Source organism: Hetaerina americana, unplaced genomic scaffold (genome assembly GCF_022747635.1).
Source record: "Hetaerina americana unplaced genomic scaffold, ioHetAmer1.1.p SCAF_3, whole genome shotgun sequence".
NCBI lineage: Eukaryota > Metazoa > Arthropoda > Insecta > Odonata > Calopterygidae > Hetaerina > Hetaerina americana.
This window is the reverse complement of record NW_027286874.1, coordinates 24875589-24889934: the sequence shown is the minus strand read 5'-3', so window position 1 is coordinate 24889934 and position 14346 is coordinate 24875589. Positions and strand designations below refer to the sequence as shown.

The 14346-nt window shown below is 37.9% G+C and overlaps 1 protein-coding gene across 1 annotated transcript in view; it reads right to left on the bottom strand.

Moving 5' to 3' along the window:
• The window catches only part of LOC139689965 (discoidin domain-containing receptor 2-like), a 654793-nt gene that overhangs the window by 342686 nt on the left and 297761 nt on the right, over window positions 1–14346 (bottom strand). The window contains exons 3-4 of the mRNA XM_071587123.1: window positions 5542–5644; window positions 3924–4155 (exon numbers count right to left, since the gene is read on the bottom strand). Of these exons, the coding sequence (XP_071443224.1) occupies window positions 3924–4155; window positions 5542–5644 (335 nt within the window). The remainder of the gene's footprint in view (window positions 1–3923; window positions 4156–5541; window positions 5645–14346) is intronic.

Genomic DNA, 14346 nt, shown 5'->3' with positions numbered 1-14346 from the left:
AATTCCTCCTTAATTTCTTGTGTCATTGATGAATTGATGATATTTTTTGCAAAATTTGCATTTAGTATTTATTCAATACATATATTCTATTTTTCTCAGTACCTACTTTTTATTTCTTTCAACTCTCTCTCCATTTCAAAGTCCTTTAAGTCTGTACTATACTGATTTCTCTTTTCGTCTAATTTATTCGCACTGACGCTGTATTAAATAAATGTAAAGCATTTGAAGCCAATTTCTGTCAATTTTAATTAAGTATAGGAAAATATATTGATGTATCCGCGATAAGTGAATACCATACTGAGAAATTTAGTAATACCGCCCTTTAGCGTGGATTTGTGGTGAATTTTCATGTTATTAAAAATCGATTTTTCTTTTGTTAAGTATCTGATTCAATAACAAATTCAGTGGATATTTATTCAAAGTGAGATTTAAATAAATGAGAATTTTAAAAAACTTTCAAAATTTCAATTGCCATTCAAACGATTCCGGGTTCTTCCACTCTAAAAATGTTTTTCATATGTCAAGGCAAAAACCTTGCTATTTTAACTACACCCGCTGGCTACTTATATATATCTCAGAATCAGGTTCAGTTTTAAACATTCTCTGTGCTAAATGGATCTCACAGAAATGGGCGGAAGTCCATTTTTTTGTATAATCCTTAAAGGGGCTAATTTTACAAGTCTCTCTTTCACAAAATACGTCGTTCACGGAACCTTGAGTTTTCATCTCCTTGAACATGTTACTATGAAATGAAAGCGCCATATGCTTCGAAGAAAACTCAAGCTCACGTACACAAAGAGGAATCAAGTGATCGTCCTTGCCGTCCGAAGGATAAATTTCAGACTCATAGGCTTGAATAACATTTAGGTTTGTTCTGTCACTGAGGACGAACCATTGAGTAATTTGTTTTAGTATTTCGCGAGCCTGACGTATGGCAGGTCACTGTGTATGACTGTTAGTCCTCCCAATCCTTCGGTTCTCCTTTGATTCGTAGAGGGTCCTCTCGCTTCTCTCATGTGCTACAGGCGGACATCCAGGGTTACACACCCTTTCGTTCCCAACCCCATCTCACTCTCCCACGTGCGCCATCTCCATCTCTTTTTCCACTGCCTGATCTTCTTCCTCCAGCTCTCAAAAATACGAATCTCCTCTCCTCTCCGGTCGCGGACGACGTCGCAGCCGCCGCCTCTCCCCCACCTCCCGCCTACAATAACGACCTCATTCCCCTTCCCGTCAACCGTTCTTATTCCACCCCGGTGAAACTCCAACCCCCACACCCTTACCATCGCCCACCCTCTTCCAAAACCGCACACAGTGCAGTCCGACTGGCGCGAGAGGTGCTTATCAAAAGAGGGCGTGTCTTCCGTATCACGCAGGTCGTATTCAATAGACCGCTGCGCGAACGTTTCGTTCCTGGAGGCCGGAGTAGGACCCCCTACTTGCGACGTGGATATGGCAGGAGGGTGAGGTGGTGGTGGAGTGGGGTCGGTGATCACCCCACTCTTTCTCTCTCCCACCCCCGCTCCAACTTCCCTCTCACCCATTTATCACTCGGGCTCCACAAGATATCGTGCGCAACGGTTTTTAAGATCGTAAATGGAGATTCGGTAAACAAAAATGCTTCCGAATAAAAGAAATAATGGTGCGGGAAAAAATAATGGCTCGGATATGGCGTTAATAATATTTTTCTATCCCTCTCAACCTGTCCTTCCTGCTTCTTCTCTCTCCCGTGCCACCTCTCCCTCCTGATGTTTGTGTGTCCCTTGCGCCATTTGGCTTCTTGCTCAGGACGCTAATAGCGGAAATGGAGCGCTCCGTATCTATGGAAACATAATGATAACGGCCACTATCTCTTTCTCCCAAGCGTTGTGGGTAGTCTTTACGTGGCGACGCATTACACGTCGAAAACCGAGTTTTTTCCTCGAGACAGTCGTTCACTAATGGTGTAAGAGAGGCATTTTCTCACTACCTGCTTTCTCCATAGCCAAAGTCTTCTCCCGGAAGGTTTTTGAAGCTAGGCAGCGGAGAGTTAGGGTCGTTCTGCGGCGATAGAGATGAGTGACAGGTGTATTTTTCACTTGTTTCCGCGTTCAACGAATTTAATGAGAACAAGGAGGAATAAGCACGTGGCTCGAGGTTAGCTGTTCGAGTCACTCCCTATTCCATTTATCGTCCTTAAACGGACTTGCTTTGCATGTCACTCGTGAACATTTTGACGTTTGGTCGATTGGAGCGAATGAGATGGTAAGTGCGGGCATTAAAAAAAACTTAATGTTTGATAAACAGGAGTGGTGGAAATTATTGACACCTTGGTTTGAATATTTTTCCATCTCGGATTTTTTGTGACTTTCGTGTTGGATACAAAATTTCTTCTTTCAACAAGGACCGTTTACCCAAAGAATAACCATTATTGATAAATGGTGGAGAGATATTCAGTGTTCCGGACTGAGCTTTTACCTCAAACGCCCAAAAATATGAGTTTTATCATTGGCTAAACATGCCGGCCTCGTCCTGCTGTATATCTTTGAACAGTGTTGAAATAATATTGGGGCAGAACAATTTAGGGAGTGCCCGGCACCGTTTATATACAAATATGTGTAATTTACAAAAGCTCATCATGAAGTAACTTTAAGGATATATTAACTCTGCTATTGGCTCCATTGATTTCAGCATCTAATTTAAGAAACACATGTTATGGGATGTATCTACGCTTGAGTAAGTTCCTGCTCTAAGTTAAATATTCCATAGTTACACGACAATATTTTTTTCAAATATGATTTGACTCATCAGCATGTAGTAATCTTTTGAAAAATGCGACTCCTTAAATTTTTAAAACATTTTAAGTTAATTATCTCTTGATTTCCGTGCACTCGAGTATGTAATTGGAATTACTTCCTTTAAGAAATAATTTCACATGCAGAAGATTTGCGTTTTCAACTAATATTTCCTTGTAATATTAACTAGATGATTTTTTCACTAATTTCAGCGAGGTGTTCCGAGCTTCTGATAAATACCTTTCATCAAAAACTCATAACTCTCTTGATATTTAGCAATCAACGCAAGTTCATCAATTTATTCAAACAGTTCCTTTTACTCCTTATGCCATATAGAGTTACCTGGATCAATACAAGCGCATTTATTTATTAACATATATTTTTGACACAGGACATCTTGTAAGCAATTGCCATATTTCTCTACAAAATACGCAGTCGGCATTATTAACGATTCTGATCAAGATTTTATCGATATAATGGTGTTTACCTAAAGGAGCTAATTTAAGAAATTAGTTTGTTTTTCGTCATTTGAGACAAAATTAATATATTAATTAGTCAATTTTTTCATTAATAGTTGTATGTGAAGAATAAAGGTATTTCGGGAATCTAAAATTTCAATGAATTAATCTTCAATCGATAAGGTCTCCATGAACGCTCGCGAACAAAAGTGTCTGTAAATGGCATTTAGTGAAAATAGCTGTTACTTTCAACGTTTTGGGGCCTTGCGAAGAAAGTATTCTTAGTTCTAATCAAAAATAAATTTATATTTTATTAGATTAAATACTTGCCGGTAGAATAACTCAAATGCACATTTCATTGCTGTTTATAAATGCAATTTAGTCGACGAATATAAGCATGGAAAAGAAAGCAAGTGTTAACCGCCGTACGTATTATATTTTTTGGACATCACTCATTTATATATTCTATATACTACTGGTGTAGAGGTATATTTCATGAATCTTTCGCTGATAATTGCTATTTTTCAAAGTAGATAAATAGCATGGAATCGATTTCTGTTTTTGCGTACCTATATGTATGACAACAGGGTTTAATCTATAAAGCGTTTTATCTGCGGCATCCTCGGAATGCCAATTGGGATAGGGTGGGTGGATTTTCCGATTGATTAAGCCATCTCAGATGGCCACTCACCTGCTTTCCATCCCAGCGACTGTATTGCTTCCAGTCCGGAAGCCCCGGACGCCAATATTCGATCGTATATTCTTCGGCGTACTCCTGCCCCCGCCCCCTGTCGAATCGCCCCTGCGTTTGCACTCCGGTGACCACCCGCGTCTCCCCGAGGTCAATCTCCAGGTATTCGCGCACCCCGCGCTCCACTTGCTGCCTCGGGCACCACGCGCCGCCGTTCCGCTCCACCCTGAGCCTAAAAAAAAATGGGCGCAAATGCGCGGCGGTTAGTAATGAATGGACCTCCGCCTGATTAATTCAGTGGTAATGGCGTGTGAGTATGAGATTGACTAGTTAATAATGAGTGCCGTTCATGTTCTCTCAGGAAATTTTCATGGAATCAGGCGACCGTGAAATTATGAGAAAAAGTTTGTAGAGCAAACGATAAGCCTCGGACAATGTGCATAGTCCCACCCTGATTCAAATTCCTTACTCTCTAAACGCATTGTATGCCTCGAGGAATAAATGGAAGCTTGATTTAAAAGGTTGGTTGTGACCTAATTACATAGAGCTTGAAGTGGGACATCTTTGATTCGGACGAAATGCCTGAATTGGGATTTTTGGCCGAGTCGTTGATTTGATGGTTTGGAATTTTGAAGTTTTGGATAAAATGAAAATTATATGTCGCTGCGGATCGTTTTGTATACTATATTCGTTTTGAGAATAATTCGGAAAATTAAGGGTCTTGGCTGCTAGGATATACGTTTTATTTTGAAATTCAATTCATGGAAAGGTCAAGCAATACCGATAAGATAACATTAACTCGCGAATGAGTTTTGCCAAAGTTACCATATTCAGTGGAAACTGTTTCTCCATATATTGCTGCCGCTTACTTTCAGTATAGATAACGTAAATCGCTTTTTACGTATGTTTCATGCTTGATAGTGCGAAGCAAGGTGGCAAATAATGATATCTTATTGGAAAACATTATGGACTATAATTAAAAACTATTGCATCTTAGATTTCATTACTACAGCGTATCTTTATTAAAATATTCACGAAATTCACCTCCAATTAAATTAGCCCTAACAGACTGTAATAGGTAATAACCTTATGCAATATTTTCCTGATTTATCTTAAGTTGAAAGGTATACGTTTAAGTACATAAGCACTGGATATTTGTACTTTCCAGAGTCCTCACAGTATTAATATTATATTGTTAATGTTACTAAATTAACAAAATTGTGATATAAATATTGTAAATTAACATCATTTTGATGAATGGTTAAATCGATGTTAAATAAAGTAATAAACGTAAAGGTATATCTTCCTAGTATGGAATTGCGTAACATATGATCGTAAAAACTTGTGATTCATAAGCCGGGAACAATATAAAGTATACCCATTTGTTGAGGCGTAATGTATGGTACAAAATACCAGATTATATTTTAGACCAAGAGTACGTCTAAGGGCTTCATGTTTATCTTATATTTACGAATTTATTTAAGACTCCCGTTATTTACTGATGTTATCATTACAAAAATTGGATCGTAGGGATTCTAAAAATAAATGATGTATTGTATTGCCAGGATGTTGGTATTCAAATGCTCTAAATTAGGGTATTTTTCTATCAGATTGTTACCTTCCATTGTGAGGTCCAACGTTAGGGACGTATGATGAACTGGCAGTTATTGCTGAATCTGGAATACCACCGGATTCCATACCAAGCGGCTCATCACAGTCACCTGTAAATATATGAAAATTTTGTCAGTTATGTCCTTGAGAATTCGCATAATCAATTGTAAGAGTGAGACAATTTTCAGCTGATTTGCTGAGGCATTTCCAACCGACAAAAATGGAAGAATAGTTCGCTGCACATCGTTGTCCAAGATCGCAATTATTCAGTTGTTAGTTGTTAGAAGTATTAAGTACTGTCCTATAACCATAATAGGCTTATTGTACCGCAACAAAGCACTAAATAAACTATATCATAGCCAGTATCATCCCGCGTTTTGAACTAAATAATTTTGAAAAAATATCATGCAGAGAGAATCGATGATAATTACATCAAATATTCCTTGCATAATAATCGGTGGATACAAATTCAATGAAAGGAGCATCGTAAGCGTCAGTCCATGCCAGATATTTTATGGTCATTTATTGGTATTTTGATTATATTAAAGGAAAAGGAAGCTTAATTTTATTTGCATAACCATTATTATCAAATATGTTGACGGTCAGTAACTCATGATAGTTGTGGGGCCAACTATTAATGAAATTTGATTGGTTCCATTGCCACTTAATTCTTCAAAATAGTTGCTATTTTTTATTTACGGTATTTTGAAATTGGTCATATTAATGCGGAGGAAAATTCATGTGTTCATACTGTGTATCATCATGAGGAACGTTAACTTTTTCGACTTATGCTCTTGTAGAAAGTGTAATGATAATGAGTAATTACTTTGTTGCCATCAAAAAAATCCAGGCGCATGCCGTAGAAAAACGCATAGAAAGCCTCGAAATACGAAAATACTATTAGCGTGGAGCTCCTGAAATGGGCAAACCGCGTTTCAAGAAGAGGATGCACTAGGCACATATTAGATCAGGATCAGTACGAATACCTTCGTTAACAATGACTTTAAAATAGTATTATAGAAATGGAAACTTAGATTATGAAGTAATCGATTATCTCATTTTTCGACCAAGGATGTCAACAGTATTGTTTAAATTTCCGTAGTAGTGCCATATAACTTCCCTAACGGTTAGAAGCAGTTATTATCCTTGTTGGTTTTCAACAGCTGTTCTCTCATGCATCATACATTTTCATAACATACGTTTTCAGAACTGTTTAAGTCTTTAATGTTGCGTCCGACAATATACCATTTCTATGGTGGTATCGTTTATCAATACTTAATTTGCCTCAAATTTAATGCCAAAAGAATTACTTCCGAGTTAATTTCTTTTCTCTCTGCGGCAACCCCATTCCTTCTCGCCTAAATGATATTTTTACCCTGAGGATATGCATTTCAAATGGGGTAATTTTTTCCGATCCTAGCTTTCTTTAAATATCACAGCCTTTACCAATATTATCTTAATTTTCATTTTTACTGCCTCCAAACTGGAACTGTCTAACCTCTCATATTTTAGATACTTCGTCTCCCCATTCATTTAAAAGGAAATTATACTCATACTTTTAAACGTTCATTAAAATGGTTATATGTTTCTTTAGAAAAACGAAGTTAAACGTTAAAGTAGGAGGGCAAACACAAGAGTGGTTGGAACAGTTTACATATCTCGGCAGTGTTCTGGACCAAAATGGTCAAAGTAGTAGGGACATGAGGAGAAGAATAATGTTATACAAAGAAGCTTTCACAAGGAGGAAAGAATTGATGACCGGGACGTGTAAGGGTCTTAAGAAGAGGCTCGTGAAAACTTTGATATGGAGCGTGAATGTATACGGCGCGGAAACGTGGTCATTGAAAGAGGATGATGGGCGTAGGTTGAAGGTTTTGAAATGTGGTCGTGGAGATGAATGGAGAAGGCGAAGTGGACAGAAAAGAAATCAAATTAGGAGTTGCTAGGTATGGCGGAGAATATTGATTCGCAGTGGGATGCTGAAGACATTGATAGAGGGGGAATGTTAGGAAAAGGAGGAAAGAGAAGAAATAGGATAGTTGGACTGAATGAAGGGAGGGAGGAAATATATTTATTTTATTTATCGACTAATTGGGCGAGGTTGGGACTAATAGTCCCTTCTTCCACCTAACCCTACATTACAGACATTTGACGACAATCACATACAACCAAGCCCTAGATGGAGGGAAATCCACCTAGGTGGGAATCGAACCCATGACCTCTGGGTTGGTAGGCGAGGACGTTACCTCGCCGCCACCGAGGCCGGCGGGGTAACGGAGATATACGGAGATGAAGACGGGCTAGTAGATTAGGATGCTGGATTTGTTTATTTAGGAGGGACAATATATTTATTTGGTAGCTGTGTCCATCCAAAAACCTATATTAACCGGTAGATTACCTGTAGTAATAATGTTTTTTGCTTTTGTCGTTTATATTTCTGGCATGTATTAACACTAAATTATATTATTGCATAGCTTCCTATGTCTGTTTTTCTGAGTGCTAGCATTTACTAATTATTGTAAATTTTTTCAATTGTTTCACTATAGTGTGATATTTAATTCTGTAATATTGTTATTATTTGGCTTAGTTCCGTTGAATTATTTTAATGCCTTTTGTATTGTATTTTCTGGACAATATATGCTCTAAATTAGTTTATACGAGTAGGTCTAATGGAGTAACTCAAAGTATTATCAGAGCTATGCGATAAACATATTTCTGCGGAATAAGTAAAATGGTAAATATTTATTTTATATTATACTTTATTTGCCAAATCATTTAGGATGGTAAGGAAAATAAAAAGCGAACACGATTTAAATATATGACCCAAAAATAATTCCATATGTGTTTTTAGAGTTGTAGTAAAAACTATTTCACAGAAGCTTAACAAAAATTAATTATACGAATACAAGATTTGGATGATGTTTAAAGCATTCTATATTTTGAGAGTAGTAATTTAATATGGATGCATATTTAACAATATGTAGGATTTCCAAAACTATTATGTATATAATCTTTGGGTAATCTCAAACTACCGAGATCGCGGACAATTTGAATGAAAAAAAATTGAGGGAGAAAGTTGACTCGAGGAAATTCATAACATTTGGTTTCAGTAGATAAATCTCCTGTACCTAAACTCAAAGGATCTATTCATAAAATAACTGAAATAGGACCTTCTTTTTCCATAATCTTAAGTATAGGAAAATATTGTTAAACTAATTTTATTCATAATACTTATAACTCCTGGATATGATATTCACGTTTTCTGCGTGTCTGGGTAAACTATTTTCAATTGCAGCTCAGGTAGATAAAAATTTAATTATCTGACGCTATCCTTTATCCGTTCCATTAAGCGCCCTTGAAAACGTATATTCATGAGGCACGTAATCAATTTATGATCATAATAAAATGAAAATAGGTAGAATCCCTAATTCGAAGCTGGCATATTTTAGTGACATTTTGGTGGCTGTCATTAAAAATTAACGTAGACATACATTTTACTACTTAGGAACCATCGGTAAATGTTATATCAATAAAACATGTTCATTATCAATATATTAAAGCAGAAAGAAATTATACTATTATATGCCATTGTCGGGCATATTTTGAGCCAAGTTAGAGATATAACCAGCAATAAAATATAATGGAAAACCATTTTTACAAGAAGGAAAGTTCAGTGAGTAGCCTAGTTGCGCCGAAAATGCAGTATTTTGTCCATACAAACGGCCACCTTGACGCTCCAATGAACATCAAACGGCCGCAATCATTTGGATGATGTCCATCGACATGAAACAGATGGCAAACCGCTGGCCCGTCTTTATTTTCTCCCGATTTTATACTGCTTTCAAAATCCTTCCAATGAAAAATTTAATGCCGTCAATCAGAAAACTGCTGACGCTCGCTGTTCGAGGCAAACGGAGACCGAAGAGGAGTGGAATGCGGAAAGGATAGGCGTGGGTAGGGGAGGAGGAATCATTTGCCACTCAGATCGATTAGACGATTTTCATGGCGAGGAGTGATTTGTGCTGAACGTGTGAACAAATGTGAAATCGATCTATGCATACATAATCACTAGGCACTGGAATAGTGTATGGTTTTATAATATGTGTATGAATGTGCATGTACAGGTATATAGATATGCATATGTATATGTATATATATATATATATATATATATATATATATATATATATATATATATATATATATTTTTTTTTGTATGAATGTGTTTACATCGAAATAGACATAAGGGACAGGGATAGGAACACGCATAAAGGACGAACACCAGAGAGGTGGGGAAGGCGGAATCGAGCAAATCACAAAGGCAAAAATATTTTCTTGACCGGGACGTGAACAACGGATCTTTCGACTTGCCGGCGCGGTGCTCTGAGCAGAGAGAGATGAGAGCATCGGTAGGGCAAATCGAAAGATCTGTTGTTCACGTTCCGATCAGGAAAATATTTTTGCCTTGGTGATTTGCTCGATTCCACCTTCCCCACCTCTCCGGTGTTCGTCCTTTGTGTTTTCCCTGTATGCCTTTTCCATATATACACACAGATATATATATATATATATATATATATATATATATATATATATATATATATATATATATATATATATATATATATATTTGTGTGTGTGTATGTTTTTTGGATTATTGCTTACTCTATATATATTTTATTTCAAATACCAATATTAATTATTGCCATCAGGCGTGTGAAGGTCTGTAAAAATTTCTATTTTGATATGCTGAAAGAATATTCTTTGCAGTTTATTCAATGTGATGCGTGTTGATAGGCCAAATTTTATTGGCTGAAATGTTGAGTAATGATATTCAAATTTTTATTGATGTCGTAAAACATCTAGTGTATGATATTTAAAAATAGTTACGGCAATAAATTATCTGAATAGGGCAAACATTTCGATTTGGGACTGAATATATACTCGTATAATGGATGCTGTTACTTCCTAAAATATTCAGGAATACTATTTCATTGGTAATTATATTCATTTTGCCTTCTACGAGTATACGATGCCGCAAATATTTTCTAGCTCTTTATTATTTCCCAAGTAACTTTAGGGAGTGAGGTGGTCATTTTTAAGAGTTTTTTCGACAGATATAGTTATTAATTGTACTCCTTTCGATAGAAACGAATTTAGACCAAACGCCGTTAATCTCCAAATAAATACTGGCAGAGTCAAAAGTATTCTTTTTATTCAGTGGTCAACGTTTATTTTGCCTTGCCATTTGCAGGAGAATCAGCTGCGAGGGGTGGAAGGAGAGAAAATAACACTTCCAGCGGCGTTACTAGCCGTGCTTCCTCGATCGATTAGTGTGACCCATCAGGGGGGAAGGGGTGAAAGTCAAAAGGCGACTGCTTCCTTTATCCCTCCTCTCATCAAGAAGAGAGGTGGTGTGACACAGATGCAGATAAAAGGTCCGAAAGAGCGCCGTGCGCCGCATTTATCCTTCCATATCACTTAACACAATGAAGAGCATTCTCTTCCGGAGCACCTGCTGTCAAAGGTCCGTTTCTGTCAACCAGTCCATTGCTCTCCTCCCACCACGATTTAATTCACGCGAGCGCGGTTCGATCGAAACAATCGAAGGCTCCCTGGCGAGTTTTTTCAATGTATGTGTCGCTCTAAGGGCATGTTTGTTTCTTTATTTAATTTTCGCAGCACGGTTAGTCTCCCGGCCAAAATTCTCCCTTCGTAATTGAGTGAGTCGAGATCGAAACTTCACGCGCCTCGCTGTAATTGCTATAAATTCCAATCTTCCATTCTCCCTATTAGCGATTGATTCCCATTTTACTAATAAATGACGCGCCAGTGTTGGATTTTGGACGGAGAGTGCGTAAAAAATTAATGGATTCACCAGAATGATGGCGAGGAGGGAAGTCATTTCGTGCGTCATTGCGACAGACCAAAACCGTCGACTCTCCCACGGGGAAACTATATTCCGAAAGGCACTCACTTCTGGGGAACCTATTTGTTAATATTTATAAGCATTTTGAATTAACCAAGTTTCGATTCCATAGAATACAAGCTGGATTTTATATAAGACCGCGGTGAAAAACGTTTGATGATCTTCACTACCCTGCGTTTTTTATAAAATTTTCTTCAAATCTTCCCTGAAAATAAATAATTGATAGCAACAAAAAATGTGCTGAAACAGCCTCTTTGTTAGCAGGTCAATGAGACAAAGATATTACAATTTTTAATTGATTGATAAATATTCATCTTTTCGAAAACAATAATAAGCTTATTCAATTAGAAATTTGCCTAAAAGTATATTTATGCTACAATTACTGCAATTCTAGTATGTGGAGGATCTATTAGGAAAATATATCAGGTCAGAAATTTAGGCATCGATAGAGAATTTAACGTACGGTGGTAACTTCGGTCGAGGCTTACATAATTGTGAGATAGAAAAGGAATTGAAACCAAGAAAGATATTTTGGATAGAAAACATTCCCGCGGAACTGCCTAAGGGTTTAGGGAAACGTGGAAGGGATACGTTTCATGACCTAATTCGTAGAATTGATAATAGAGGAAAGTCGACGAAAGATCTCTTTTGAAAGTGTTAGTTCCCTCCCCAAAAAGGCATAGGTAACCGTAGGTGGGGTCTATGGAACAAAAAGTTTGATTTAGGATGCAGGTAAGGTGATACGTGGGGATGGAGAGGAGAGCAACTAGTTTTTAAGGCGATGATGAGTTTGGATTGGAGAATGAGGGAAGAACGCGTTATGCTATAGCAGTAATAATAACACTAATACTACATAGAGAGGAACCTCGAGTAAAGTCATGATATGTAAAATGTATATGTATATATGCATATGTATGTATGTATGTGTGTGTGTATATATATATATATATATATATATATATATATATATATATATATATATATATATATATATATATATATATATAATGGGCTGACACAATATAACACAAATAGAGTAGAATGGCAAATATCTGCTTAATATATTTCGAGAAAGCGTTTAATTTGGTAGACTGGTTATAATTAATGCATGTATTTTAGAATGCATATAGGATTAGATTGAAGGAATTGGCATTATATCCGCAAAATGCACTTGACCCAGACCGCTCAGGTGCGTGGGACAGATGAAGATTCAGGATGGCAGTGTTGGGAAGTGGAGTAAACATGATGCCATCATCAAACTTTTCAGCGTATATGTGGGGCAAATATCAACAGTCATTGAACCAACTGAGATTATGACACATTTTTGGGAAATTCAGGTTTTGTAACGCTCAAGCTGTAGTTGGTCAGTTAGCTAAGGGGTGACAGTCATTGCTGATCACTCAAGATAATCATTGTGAGAGGTGTGGTATGTGAGAATCAATGTAGACAAACCAAACTGATGACGTTATCAATAGAGATGAAGGCTAATTTAAACGTTAAAAGTTGGAGGGAAAACAAAAGTAGGTGGAACAGTTAACCGATATAGTAAAAATCAACATCAGTGCGATATTTATTTGGATTTGGAGAGCCATATTACAATAATGTTTTATACACAATTTCAGTAATGCAAGAAATTTGTTTGCCCTGAACAAAGCATATTTTCATATGTACGTTAAATACCAATATTCCTAGGAGAAGAAATCGAATATTTGTCCCTAAAGTAATGTATTGATGACAGATAATGAAAGATTATATTTTCTGGTGCTCAAAAGTTCATGCAAACTATTTTTTAACTTTTTTATTTTCGTAGACAACCTCTATATTTCTGTTAAAGTAGGCACCGTAGGAAACTTCATAAAAATGCAAACTATCGTTTACGGAAGTGATAGTAGTATTTTATAAACTCTTGCATGTCTGTGTAAATATTTTAAAGCCTTAAGAAACGTTCATTTGCCGGTGGAGGTAGAAATGCGCCATCAGAAGTTTAAGAAAGGTTTATTCCTCTTGGCATATCAAATTTGTCCTTAAATACATAGTACCTCACTAAGGCCTTCCAGACTGACTTGCATGTTGAACAAGTTGTAGATAATTGTAATAAACATAGTTATAATCCCTTTAACTATTTTTCAGATTTTAATTAATAATAGTGATAATACTTTTTTTGAACTATGTGACGCGGTATTTAATTTATAGATAAATTTTCCCCGATACCGCGAGACAAGGGAGGCCGTGACTCTACTTGTTTTGAGGGCGCCAGGCTAGCCGCAAGGCTAGCCGCAGAGTCACGCCGCTGGCTGTCACCTAGCCCATCACACTCCTCGTCCCAGGGGAGGGCTCGCTCACCTTTGATGTGCCCCGGGGTGGGCAGCGGCTCTTCAGCTGAAATCACGAGGGACGCAAGGAGGCGCATAAAAATGGACTCCGACGAGTAAACTTCATAAGAACTATTTATTATCACAAGAAAAGGTGTGGGCGCTCCCAAGCAAACATGACGCGCGGTGCCGACGCCTGCTGGGCCACGATGTTGGGTGGCCGCTCGGCGGCAGCCGAAGATGGCCGCCTCGCTGTCGACTGCTGGGTCCCGATGTTCCGGTCGGGGCCTGCGGGGGGCCCACACGGCGAGGTCGGTTGCTGGCACGCGCACCCCCGGTGTTCGCAGGCTGTCGGTGACTCGACGATGATAGCACACGACCTTCTCTCTCGGACATCTCACAACGAACTCTGCTTCCCACGTGTTGGCCGGCACTCTCCGCGCGCGGCGCGCCCCGCTCTTCTTTTTTTCTTACATACATTGTCGGCGCCCACAGATAGCGCCCCGCCGTTCTACGGCTCGCGAGAGGGGCGCGCGTATTCGAACTGGGCAAGTGACGCTGCGCCAAGCAC